This window comes from Hippocampus zosterae, chromosome 14, assembly GCF_025434085.1.
Source record: "Hippocampus zosterae strain Florida chromosome 14, ASM2543408v3, whole genome shotgun sequence".
In the NCBI taxonomy this organism is placed as follows: domain Eukaryota; kingdom Metazoa; phylum Chordata; class Actinopteri; order Syngnathiformes; family Syngnathidae; genus Hippocampus; species Hippocampus zosterae.
The window spans coordinates 10,952,790-10,965,153 of record NC_067464.1 but is presented as its reverse complement, the minus strand read 5'-3'; the positions used below and the strand labels follow the sequence as shown (position 1 = coordinate 10,965,153).

Here is a 12,364-nt window from a genome sequence, read left to right as displayed (position 1 = left end):
CAATCGCACAACCTCGATCTTGTGGTCACGTGGTTTTGTTTTCCGTATCAGACGCTGTTGGAATCTAATTTTAAGAACCAAAGACGATATTCAAAATTCTGCTTCTATTAGATACGTATACCCTTGTGATTGTGCCCCTGGATAAGGGAAAGAAAACGGATGGAGGGATGGAAATATGTCAGCAATGTGCGTTTTAGGTTATTTCCTTGCACAAAGATAACCCAAGCAAACAAAAAATGACGTTTTTGTGATTTTGATTTGTGACTTTATTTATGAAGTATTTTATTCCGTTCAAAAATAATTGAACGGATTGTGTATTTTATTCTGTTCAAAAATAATTGAACGGAATAAAATACACAATCACAATTTAATTTTTCATATTCAAAGCTATGTGGTATTTTAAATGTTATTAGTTATTAGTTTTAAAATTAATGTCGAATGAAATATTTTGGGGAACTGTCAATAGACAGACGGAAAGATTTATAGATAGATAGATAGATAGATAGATAGATAGATAGATAGATAGATAGATAGATAGATAGATAGATAGATAGATAGATAGATAGATAGATAGATAGATAGATAGATAGATAGATAGATAGATAGATAGATAGATAGATAGATAGATAGATAGATAGATAGATAGATAGATAGATAGATAGATAGATATTGTGTGGTGTATACAGTACAGGCAACTCAAATATGGAACTAAATAAACGTTTTTCCCATCAATTTTATTGCTTTTTAGCATGGAATTTCAACACATGTCAAGTACAAAAATATATTCTTTATATTTTCATCTTTATTCCACAGCCCCGGAGGAAAAGTGCTGTTCACTGGGATCACTAATGTTTCAAAACATCAATCCGTCACCATTACACCTTATTATGGTTTCAACAATTACCCTACTTTGCTGTGCAAGAACCCACATAGTGCAGAGAATTAAGACTGTGATCAACCTAAAATCATTTGAAAGCACACAAAAAAATGTAATAAAGTGCTCGTACTATATACAGTTGTGGTGGCAAAACTTCACCACTCCAATTTCATATCAGCTTTACTCCACACATACTTTCCTCCCCTTTTTAGGAACATTTTCTCATCAAATCCACTAAAGCTGATGGCTGCGCTCACACCAACGTCAAGGATGGACTTGGATGGTTCCTTTCGACCCCCACGACAGTCCAGGAAACGCATCTGAGGGAGTGAAGGGGGTGAAAATTGCTAAACAGAGATCATGCATACAATTTATTCGCCCCACAACAACTTAAATGGATCCAGTGTTGCTCATGATGAATCACGTCATCAGGCATGCCAAGTGGAACGCGGCAATCTACTTACATATTCATCCAAGATCAAGTAAGAATTCCTCATCTGTGAAGACAAAACCACAAACATTTGTTTTAGTTTGTGACGCACAAGAAGTACTGTAAGCAAATGGTTCTTTTTAAAAGATATAATCATTTGGTCACATTTGCATAACACAGACTTTGACTGCAATATATTTAAAAACATTTGGATGATGCTTAAAAATTAGTAGTGGATTTATTGTTTCATGGGAACTTTATAAATGTCCTGGACTCCTATTTCCATACCGGTGTTAAGAAGAATTATGCTACCTGGGGAACCTTTGCCATGTATGAATCAATCTAATTTTTTTCAGACTGCAAACCTCTTGAGATTGAATTGACTGCATTAGCAGTCAAAAAGTACACTTGGTTTAGCACTTATTGCTTCAAGACATGATTAATTCACACAATGAATCCCACACTACTTGTAGCAGTCAATTAATTGATTATCATGCCCAAACCTAACGAAATCAGTGAATTAGTACCTTCTCATTGGACTCTGGAACCAGGCATGAGATGCTGCTATGTCTGTCCAAAAAATCCTGAAACTGCTGATCACTGATGGTGAACCGCTCGGCTTCTCTCAGGGCTTCTTCTCCTGCATTTTCACCATCAATCAGCAGACACTGGAACACCTGAAGTACAGAAAAAAACATTGCATTGATAATGGTAATTATCAACATGGTAATACAATAAACAGTTCAACCTCAGTACGAGTACCTTCCATCGGACTGGGTTGAGCTGAATGATACACTCTGTCATGTCCTCATCCACATTAAAGGTGTTGATGACCGAATTGATTTTAAAGGCCACTTTATACTGCTGACACCAGTTCTGGATCTTGTAGAGATTGTCCAGGTGGCTCTTCCTGCCTTGAGTTCGGCCAATCAGCTGGTTGGTCGCTTCGTCAAAACTGTCGCACGATATGGCCAGGATGTCAAGATGGTCGCCTATGACAGAAGAAGTGTGAAGATTGCGACAGAGACATTGAGCACAAACTGTGAACTGTGGTCCAGAAATAATTTTTTGATTCGTTATCATTTTATGTTCCCGAATCATTTAGTCACCCTTTATTAGGGGAGAGGCTATATTTGATAACTCACAATGGCTCACTGTCTGTAGCACGCTGTGAGAGAAAAATGTTTATTTCTATTATTTCAAAAAAATGATCTAGTCCAATCTAAAATGGTATCGTTGTAAAAGATCACAATGCACACAGCCAGACAACTGTTCAGGCCTCTCATACGCTTCAAATGTGAGTTGATGAAATTACAGTTACAATATAGCAAGTGCGGAAGTTGGAACATGACAATTCTACATAGTACCAATTTACTACCTGTAAGTTGGACAACAAATGTACTCGAGTCCTTTTTTTGAAAATCAAAATCACAAAAAATGCACCGTTGTATTTAAACATGAACTACTGCACAGCGAAACCTTCAGGCATCATCAGATTTTTCAATACTAAGACTCCTAAGTATTGGTATTGAAAATTCTGACGAGGCATTTTCCTCAGAGCGCAGGGGCTCGACCTAGTGGAGAACTTGGTTAACCATTGTATCGACCTTTTAATAGGACAAGCAAAAAAACATGTTGTGAACAGAAAAAATAATACACTAATACAGTATTATGATAATAATGTGTGTGTGTGTTGTTTTGGTATTTTTTGTGTCATTAACCAACTGCCAAAAACATAAAATGTACATAAAACAGAATAACAAAAGATACCGTGTTTCAACCTGGGGCCTACGTTGTTACATACTCATTTTAAAATGTAACAAATACGTTTCAAACGAAGTTACTAAAAAAAAAAAAAAACTACCATGCTGCTGGAATTTGACTAAATAAACTAAACAGCAGAAGTACAAGGCCATGTAAAAAAAAAAAAGTACTCTTACGCGCTCATTTTAAAATGTAACAAATATGATTAAAACAAGGTTACATGAAAATTGTTCTCGTGCTGCAATTATCGTTGGGAGTTTGACGAAAGAAATCACAGAAAGCATATTGAACAATGACATTCATCACCACATTGGTTTGCAACCAAACATGTAGGTAGTGGGATGTGGAAGAAAACCGTAGTGCCAGGGAAAACCCATGCAAACATGAGGCGAACATGCAAAGTCCACACAGGCAGTCCGGAGGAGAGATTCAAACCCCCGAACTTCAGGACTGACATGCTTACCACTATTTTACCATCCATTTTCTGATCCACTTATCCTCACAAGGGTTTCGGGCGTGTTGGAGCCTATCCCAGCAGTCTTTGGGCAGTAGCCAGGGGACACCCTGAACCGGTTGCCAGCCAATCAATCGCAGGGCACACAGAGATGAACAACCATCCACCCACACACTCACACCTAGGGTCAATTTGGGAGTGTTCAATCAACTTGCCATGCGTGTTTTTGGAATGTGGGAGGAAACCAGAGTAACTGGATTAAACCCACACAAACATGAGGCGAACATGCAAAGTCCACACAGGAAGTCCGGAGGAGAGATCCAAATCCCGACTCAGGACTGTGAAGCACACATGCTTACTATTAAATTACCATGCTACCCATATTTACCATATTTCTGGAACCATTGTTCTTTGATCATGCTTCCATTGCTGACGATGCTAACACTTGGAAGTTCTAAGTCTTGTTTGCAGTAATGGACTAACTTTCCGAGAAAGTCTCCTTTTTCATGCAAGAATGGTTCACCTCCAGAAAAGTTTATCTTTTCCATACCTGAGAAAAACAGATCTTAATTAAATACACCAGGCAAGTGACAGACAAAAAAAAAAAAAACTTGCTTGGTGTTATTTACCGGAATCCTTGAGGAGTTTGAGGCCCCTCTTTGCTTCATCCAGAGGCAGCACAAAGGACGTTTTTGCTGTGTGGAAGCAAAAACCACACTTGTAGTTACACTTACGTGTAAAATGGTAGTTTACACTGGTTGGAGTCACAGCATTTGGACTGGCTTTGTTGACATCTGGGTCGGAGCCCGGTCCCTCACAGGCTACCACTGTCCAGGAAAACGTTTTGTCCAATAATCTGGCAAAAAAAGAGAGGACTGACGTGACGCAAAGTTGCAGGAGCAGCCAAGGACCTGCAAGGAAGGTGGACGAATTCATTGCCCAAGTACTTCTGGCTCAAGCTTACACTCAATGGAAGTGATCTTAAATGCCGAACTTGCTCCTTAAATAGAACCCGGGAAGATCAGCTGACCTCATAGTTTCTGTTTACAAACAACGAAAATGAAACTTACTGCTGGTGGTGTGAGCATGCGTGCACTCAACTGGAATCTACATATAGAGCACTGTTAGACCACCTCAAGCTTCTAATAATGTCCTTTAGTAAAAGAGTAAAATACATTAAAACTATTACTGTGTTATACTGTATATGTTTCATTTATTTCTTTTTCTGCAATATTAATCATTGCCAACTATTCCCCCATCCATATTCTTTGATGATTATCCTTATTATGGATGCAATATTCACACGCAAAAATGTCCAATTGCGATTTAAACTTGAAAGGCAAACATGCTAATAGCTTAACCAGCATGCTGCTATTAGACCACTTTTTTTTTAAGTCACATATCTTAAATGTGGTTGAGCACAACTGTCTGCTATAGTAACAACTATTTGTCAAAGTTTTACCAAATTTTGATTCTAGGTAACATCAAAACATTGGTCAGACTTTAAACGTAAATACTGGAAAAGTGATGATGTCATATCATGTCACCATCGGAACATTGTTATTCGTCTTGAATTGGACAAAGTGTATATAATCTGAAGGCGTGCTCCACTTTCTTTGAAATGCTGCTTCCTTTTTTTAGAAGTAGATATTATTTCTCAGTCTATAGCAAAGAGGCTATTATCTTGACATATTAAAGGTGGCCGTTTGTAGTGTTGTAAACATGCTTTAGATTGTGTAACCTCTTCCGCGCTCAGGCCAAAAGAGTTTTGTCGGCAGAGCAGTGTTTACTTTCGTTTTCCCTCAAGCAGCCTGGAAAGCGAAACATACGCAATGTCGAGGCGGACCATGGCACTTCTCTCTCAATGGACCTCGCGTGTTTTCTCCGTGGATATGGACGGGGAGACGGTTTACTTCAAAATCCATGACACCCAAACTGGAAAAGGAGGAAAAGAAGTGCAGCGAATGTTTGGTAACATTCAAAAGGATGCCAGCTGTTATTCTCTGCTTGTTTCCAGCGGGGACAAAATCCACACAGCTAGGTTTCACTGGAAACTCAAAGACAAACTGTTAGCAGCTCTTCCGCCACAATATCGTTTTTCGTCGATGTGCTCGTTTCTGCCTGGCGTCCGAGACTCCCTCGTACATGGCTATTTTTTGCAAGCTCCTTCATCTGAGAGTTCCGCTACTACCGAGCGACTTTTACGACAGTGGTTACGGCTTGACGACCCCTTACTGGTGTGCTCATACTTGCATGAGGAGAACACTTCACGCTGGATTCAGCATCTGTGGAACAACGAACAGAATCACGACATAGTACCGTCAGAAGCGCCGGAGTCCCACCCGGCCACACTCAACCTGATCAACTCTGATGTTTTCTACAGTTTCCAAGCGGCCCGTGATATTTTTAAGAAGGTTAATGATGCTTATGTCGTGTCTAAATTATACACTCACTGGATACTTCATTAGATAATCCATAATTTCAATAATAATAGTATTAATTGCGTGTCTGTGTGTGTGTGTGTGTGTGTAACCTGTAAATGAAGTGACTTGTAATTGGATTTCATGTGAATGTGAAATTATAGCGACCTCGTGTGATGACATGCGGTACATCAAATTACGTGAACCAAATATTTTCGTGCAATACGACTCATTTTTTTTACAAACACTCGTGTTCAGGAAATTTTCACTCAAGCGCATTTCAGCCATATTTTTTCAATTTTGTAATGCAGTTGAACATTAGGTAATTGCTTTTCACTTTGAAGTTTTGTTGTTCAAATGTACTATAAACTCTGCCTATTTATGAAAACTTAATTGAATTGAAAACATAGCTTGTGTAAAGGTTTATTCAGTGAAAATATAATCAATTGGAACTATATTGCAATGTGGACAGCTCAGAGCTATAGTTGGTTCCTTCACAGAAATGTTGGGTTTGAATTTGGCCTCTTTCCTTTCAGAGTGGAGTTTGTTCTTTCCACGCTCAGGTGGGTTTACCCTGGGTACTTTGATTTCCTCCCACATTCAAAAAACATGTTGAATGTTAGGTTCATTGAAGACTAAATTCTCCTGAGGATTGAAGTGAGTTTGAACGGTTGATTTTCTGCTGTGTACAGTACTGTATATGCCCTCCATTTGGCTGCCAACAGGTGGTGCTGTGCCTCTTGCCCAATGTCAGCTCGGATAGACTTCACCTCACGAGTGACCCAAAAGTGGTGAATGGATGAAAAACCTAATTTGTGCCAAATTCTATTCACTTGAAATGACTTTCTCTCACATTTCAAAAACGTGCATGTTAGGTGCATTAATTGTGTGTTTGTGTGAGTGGTTGATCTACTTTTTTTTAAATTAAGTCCCACCAGATAACTTGTATTAAACATTTATCATACAAAAACAAGATTTTGCAATGCATTGTTGACAAATATGGACAGGACAAAGTTGAACGCATATGTGGAGAACATACGTTTCTATGATGGTATACCATTGGAAGCAGATCCAAACACTTACATTGTCTGACAGCTTTGGGGGTCTGCTCTCTACTTGACTCCTTTTTCTCTGCACTTATATTTAAACCAGCAAAGTGATTGTGTTTGTCTTGCAGTGTGCTGACATCATTCCGGAGGCTGCATCTGTACTGGAACTGCTGCCTTGTGATGGTGACGTGGAGGCCAGAAGCAAACCAGACTTCCCCATTATTGTCTTGGAAGGCCTGGATGCCACAGGTTAATGCCATTAGGCCACAAATAAAGACATGACCGCCGTGATGTATAGATGGAATGTGAAAGCAATGGCCGCTCACTGGCTGCTGAAGCTATTATCTACCAGTGAGCTTGGGACTAATGGAATATCGTGTATCGTGACCCCCAGAAGGGGAACGTCACCGGGAGAATGCTTTATTGAATGACTCACTCACGCAATACTCTTCGGCAAGCCTCATGAAAATCTTGAATGCTGTTTTTTTTTAGGTCATTAACTTTGCAACTTTCCCTCTTTTTTTTCCATCACAGGTAAAACCACATTGACCGAGTCTCTCAGGGATGCGCTGGGGGCCACCCTCCTGCGTTCCCCTCCACCGTGTCTCTCCCCCTGGAGGGCCCGCTTTGATCAGGAACCTCCCATCCTACGAAGGGCCTTCTACGCATTGGGCAACTACATCACAGCACAACAAATTTACAGCCAAACCTCCAAGACACCTGTCATCATTGACAGGTAAATCCTTTCGAAGTCTGGTGACTTTCCTTCACTTCTAATGCAGGTTACATTTGTGTATGCCTAAACTTCTACATCTTAACTGATTTGTAATCACAATGAAGAGGAAAAAAATGACACAGGTAAACCAATAAAAAGTTTTTTTTTAATTATTTTTCTTGATCACGGTTGTCTCTGGAACTTATCCCCACATTATAAACAGAGGTCTACTGCACTAAAAGAAGAAATAGAAGCTTGGCTAACTGTTAATTTATATGATTAACGACCATGCAGTTGGTAACTCTACTTGTCATTTTGATTGTGGTGGGTGACTTGGGAGATATTTTCTACAAACGGTCAACATCAGTTATTCAATCAGAAAATAAGAATCATTGAGACCGAAGTCTCGTTTTCAAGAGTGATCTGAAAATCGAGCCTTCGCTGACTTTGATCGTAAGGGAGGGAACAAATTAAATGTATGCGTGTACCCCACTTAAGACGCAAAGGACAGCAGAGAAGATGACAGCACAAGGATGACCATTGCTTGTTCGCAGGTTCTGGCACAGCACAGCGGCTTACGCCATCGCCACAGCAGTAAACGGACCAGTGTGTGACCTTCCGGCAGAGGGCTCCGAGCTGTACCGCTGGCCCAGTGACCTTCTCCAACCTTGTGTCGTTTTCCTCCTTACGCTGGACCCTGAGGAGAGGAAGAGGAGGCTGAAGGACAGAGGTCAAGGGGAGACCAAAGAGGAGCATGAACTAGATCTCAACCAAGTTTTTCGACTCAGGTAATGAAAAAAATATCAGTGGGAGCAAATGTTGTGTTTGTTTTAATAGCACTTTGTCACAGCACTGTTGCTTAAATATTCTAAGCTAGCAATCGTGGTTTCATCAGGCTGAAAGTTTCACCTACTTCCAGCCAACAAATTGTCAGATTTGCTGGGTGCCTGTCAAAAGAAAAATGCATGACGTAGAAATGAACCAAAGTGTCAAATAAGTGCATCGCTGCTTGCGTCGGCACGGTTATGACAGTTATTTTTTTGCTTGAGTGCAGCTGCTCTGTCTATGAATATTGAGCCCTTTCAGTCTGAAATGAGCTCTGGGGAGAATCGCATTTGAGAATATTTGTGTCCAGGTGAAGGAGAAGGGAAATCAGAAGGCTAAGCTGCGGAAAGTTACAACTCCTAACAACGTTGAGAAAATGGATGTATTGAATATACTGTAAATAGTGTTGCTGTACATCTATTTATTGTTTATTCTTTCATTCATTCATTCATCTTCCGTACCGCTTGATCCTCACTAGGGTTGCGGGGGGTGCTGGAGCCCATCCCAGCCGTCTCCGGGCAGTAGGCGGGGGACACCCCGAATCGGTTGCCAGCCAATCGCAGGGCACACATAGACGAACAACCATCCACGCTCACACTCACACCTAGGGACAATTTAGAGTGTTCAATCAGCTTATTCTTGATATGAGCAAATCTATATTAATGTGACATGTTTTTATTGCGCTGGCATGGTAGTCTACTTGTTAGCACATCAGTTTCATGGTTCTGAGGTTGGGATTTAAATCTTTCATCTGGCCTTTTTATGTGGTGTTTGCATGCTCTCCCTCTGCTCGGGTCCCGCATTCCAAAAATATGTTTCTTAAGTGTGCTTGTGTGCCTCTACCGTGTGTACCCCGCGCTTGTGTGGAGATCATTCCAGGGTGTGCTCCATCTCTCCACGAAAGGCAGCTTGGCTTGGGTCTCCAACGGATGGATGTCTGTATTGACTAATTTGATAACATTTATCCCAAAACAGATTCGGACCGCTGAAAAAGATGGACTGTCTGATCTTATCACAGTTGTCAGCCATGATTTCTACTCTCGACTCGAAAGCTTTGCGGTCAGAGTGAGATATTTCCGACTTCACAGAAGTGTTGAGCGCAATATATTTCATCATGAATGTACATTAAGTATTTTACCCTTTGTGATGAGCTGACCTGACAGTGTAGAGACAGAGAACATCGTCAAGTTCTCTCAAGTGTGCGTCCGATACATCAAACATTTATTAATCACTTTCTTGTGAGAGTGGAGGAGTTGGGAGCGGGTCGCTGATGAGGAAGCGCCGGTGATTAGTCGCCAAAGCGTTGTGCTCCATTAAAGCAAGTCAAAACTCAACAGTCACGGCCAGGCCAGCAGGCCGCTGTGCAGACAGGTCGATGGCCACTTGCATTCATCTTTCCTTCTGACATAATCGCTTTTCCACATGGGACAGCCAGATGTTGGGCCAGCGCAATTAGAAAACGGAGGAGAGATTGCGCAGACTTGGTCAATCACTATTACAAGGACTCATTTGTCTCTGGAAATGGCTGTGCTCTGGGCCATCTGTGGTGTTTCTTCTCATATATTTCAAGGATGCCACACCATTCATCACTGTCTTATCCATTCACCATCACTCAGGGGCTCACTTAAGCGTTTTCCCAACGAATGAATCATTAGTGTACGTCATTAGTAATGATGTAAAGTGCTCCTTATTTTGAATGCTTTCTTGATCTGTTGACAAATGCGAGTGTGTGTGTATGTATTTGCAGAGTGGAGGAGGCTTACAAGAGGATCAGTGGTCCAACTTGCATCAGCGTGGACGCGAGCTGCTCTGCCGAGCAAGTTCTCCAACAAGTGCTGCTTTTAATTAAGGCCAAACGCTACTTGTAAAACAGCTCTCTCGTGTTTGGCGTCTGAGCATCAAGTGCATGCGCTACCACATGTGGCCACTGGGTGCCAGACAAGGGATGTGAATGACAGATTGCTCAAAAAAAAAAAAAAAAAGTCCAGTGAGATGCTACAGACAAGGAGCCAGAGAACTCATGTTGCCTCAATCAGAAATACATATTCATCCGGACACACACATACAAGCAATCCCTAAGCCGGAGAGTGGATTTAACTCTTGTTGTGAGCTCGCAGAAATCACATCAGGTATCCTTCAGGCCCTGTGGAGCATCACATTGCTTGCAGACTCTTGCACTCATGATGGCACACAGGAAAAGGACAGAACTATACACTTAAATTTAAACTTTAAAAGCAAGTAAAATCTAAAGCAAAACTGGAAAGCATCTTTGCAATATAAATTCAAGAATTAGACATTTATAATAATAATAATACATTTTATTTATCCCCCTGACTACCAGCAGTTCAAATTTGTCGTCTGTAGAGGACATTTGTGAACCTAAATATCTCCCACCCAGTGCATCCAATCAACCAATTAACTCCTTTTGTTACTCCAAAGAGGACATTCAGTGCTTTCCAATGATACCTTTACGTTCAATTTCAAATATAACTGTCATGTGAATTCAAGATGAGAGCAAATGACCAGTGTTGAGCAAACTCCTTAGAACATGCACTAAGCCAAGCCACAAGTTATTCTACGTTAAATGAAGCTCCACAATGCTGTAGCTACCCATCAGTGACGCAAGCAAAGCTGCAATAAAATGTGTTACTTAACTGCATTGATCGAACCAACTTAAGAATCAAAATAACCCAAATTTTTCTTAATAACGTCACCCAATGTATTACTGATCAATTTAATTTGTCTTCTCAATTTTCTTATCTCTGAATTCCCGTCATGCACGCACAGTTTTGTTCTATTGCAAAAAAATAATAATAATCATGCTTTCAGCGAGTTCTATGTCAGCTGTTAATGATTACCGACAGAGTTGACGTCTTGAAGTTCACAGGAGCTTTCTTTTGGGGTTGCACGGTAAACGCCGGAATCTAACTGTGAAGACTCGATTAGTATGTTTTTTTTTAAGTTATGGAGATTCGGCACTTCACCGTCCGCTCCTCAGCTATCATTGTTGCATGCTTTCCATCACCAACTGCTTCTGATCGGGGTTCATCTGGTTTCTTTTATAGAATTTAATTAAAGTACAAACCCTGGTGGAAGTTTCCCAAAATGGCTGTCATTCTATTCTATTGTGGGCATGTGTATTCGAGACTTTTCTGTGCATCGTGTTATGACAAACGTCCACTCAAGTTTGTCTGGCTGCGTGGGTGGTAGTACAGTACACTGCATACACACACGGACAAATATATTTTTGCAGTTCCTTGTAAAGAAAGATACTTTACGCGCATCGATCTCCCACATGGACTCCACCAGTCAATTCTGCTCCTGCCATGTAGACTGTGCGTGCACCTCTACCGCGCTGAATTTAAAAGGAATGAGAGGGGCCGCTTCTAATATCTGGAAGCAAATCGGCTGCGCTCACTGGGTTCAAACGCCCGTCTCTAACTGTGTGCATCTAAGCAAATATCAAAAGAAAGAAAACTCCAACTATGCGCAGAGTGAGACCTTGTTTTGCCGAGACTTGTTAGTTTGGAATAATTTACTGAATACTGTCATTTGCAGTTAAGTAGCATGGGCGTACAATTGTGTAGATGTATGGAGTTGGTCTTCTCTGTTCTAAATGCTTTGCTGCCATCGCCATCCGTAATTCACGAATGTACACTACACACAGCAGTGCCGAAGCCCTATCCATTGCTAATAACTGGGTTCGCTGTGTTATATTAACACCTCCTTGAGCATTATTATCTGAATTTTTTATGCGTTTTTATGCTTATTGAATCGCAGTAACACCTTTTAAATTTTTTTTCCCACTTATCCTCACAAAGGCCACAGGG

General features: G+C 40.7%; 2 protein-coding genes across 4 annotated transcripts; one reads left to right on the top strand and one right to left on the bottom strand.

Annotated features, from left to right (window-relative positions):
- Positions 1-715: 715 nt before the first annotated feature.
- rsad2 (radical S-adenosyl methionine domain containing 2) lies at positions 716-5,498 on the bottom strand. 2 transcript variants are annotated; one of them, XM_052085288.1, is made up of 7 exons: positions 5,355-5,498; positions 4,155-4,565; positions 3,914-4,075; positions 2,070-2,299; positions 1,835-1,984; positions 1,342-1,374; positions 716-1,197 (listed from the first exon to the last, which is right to left on the bottom strand). In XM_052085288.1, the coding sequence occupies exons 2-7, from the start codon at positions 4,459-4,461 to the stop codon at positions 1,033-1,035; spliced, it is 1,047 nt and encodes a 348-aa protein (XP_051941248.1). In that variant the 5' UTR covers positions 4,462-4,565; positions 5,355-5,498; the 3' UTR covers positions 716-1,032. The 2 variants fall into 2 exon arrangements, with proteins under 2 accessions (XP_051941248.1, XP_051941249.1); XM_052085289.1 differs by having other exon boundaries at positions 4,155-4,381.
- Positions 5,358-11,640, top strand: cmpk2 (cytidine monophosphate (UMP-CMP) kinase 2, mitochondrial). Of its 2 annotated transcripts, none has more exons than XM_052085286.1 (5): positions 5,358-5,939; positions 7,123-7,243; positions 7,529-7,730; positions 8,264-8,497; positions 10,282-11,640. In XM_052085286.1, the coding sequence occupies exons 1-5, from the start codon at positions 5,358-5,360 to the stop codon at positions 10,400-10,402; spliced, it is 1,260 nt and encodes a 419-aa protein (XP_051941246.1). In that variant the 3' UTR covers positions 10,403-11,640. The 2 variants fall into 2 exon arrangements, with proteins under 2 accessions (XP_051941246.1, XP_051941247.1); XM_052085287.1 differs by lacking the exon at positions 10,282-11,640 and adding an exon at positions 9,778-9,820.
- The last annotated feature ends 724 nt before the right edge of the window (positions 11,641-12,364 follow it).

Excerpts from the sequence above, each read along its gene's own strand:
- cmpk2 (XM_052085286.1), top strand. The coding sequence starts at position 5,358 with ATGTCGAGGCGGACCATGGCACTTCTCTCTCAATGGACCTCGCGTGTT. Across the intron at positions 7,244-7,528 it reads GGAAGGCCTGGATGCCACAG|GTAAAACCACATTGACCGAG; the intron begins GTTAATGCCATT and ends TTTCCATCACAG. Across the intron at positions 8,498-10,281 it reads AACCAAGTTTTTCGACTCAG|AGTGGAGGAGGCTTACAAGA; the intron begins GTAATGAAAAAA and ends ATGTATTTGCAG.
- rsad2 (XM_052085288.1), bottom strand. The coding sequence starts at position 4,461 with ATGAATTCGTCCACCTTCCTTGCAGGTCCTTGGCTGCTCCTGCAACTT. Across the intron at positions 4,076-4,154 it reads CAAACTCCTCAAGGATTCCG|GTATGGAAAAGATAAACTTT; the intron begins GTAAATAACACC and ends TGTTTTTCTCAG. Across the intron at positions 2,300-3,913 it reads ACAATGGTTCCAGAAATATG|GCGACCATCTTGACATCCTG; the intron begins GTAAATATGGGT and ends CTTCTGTCATAG.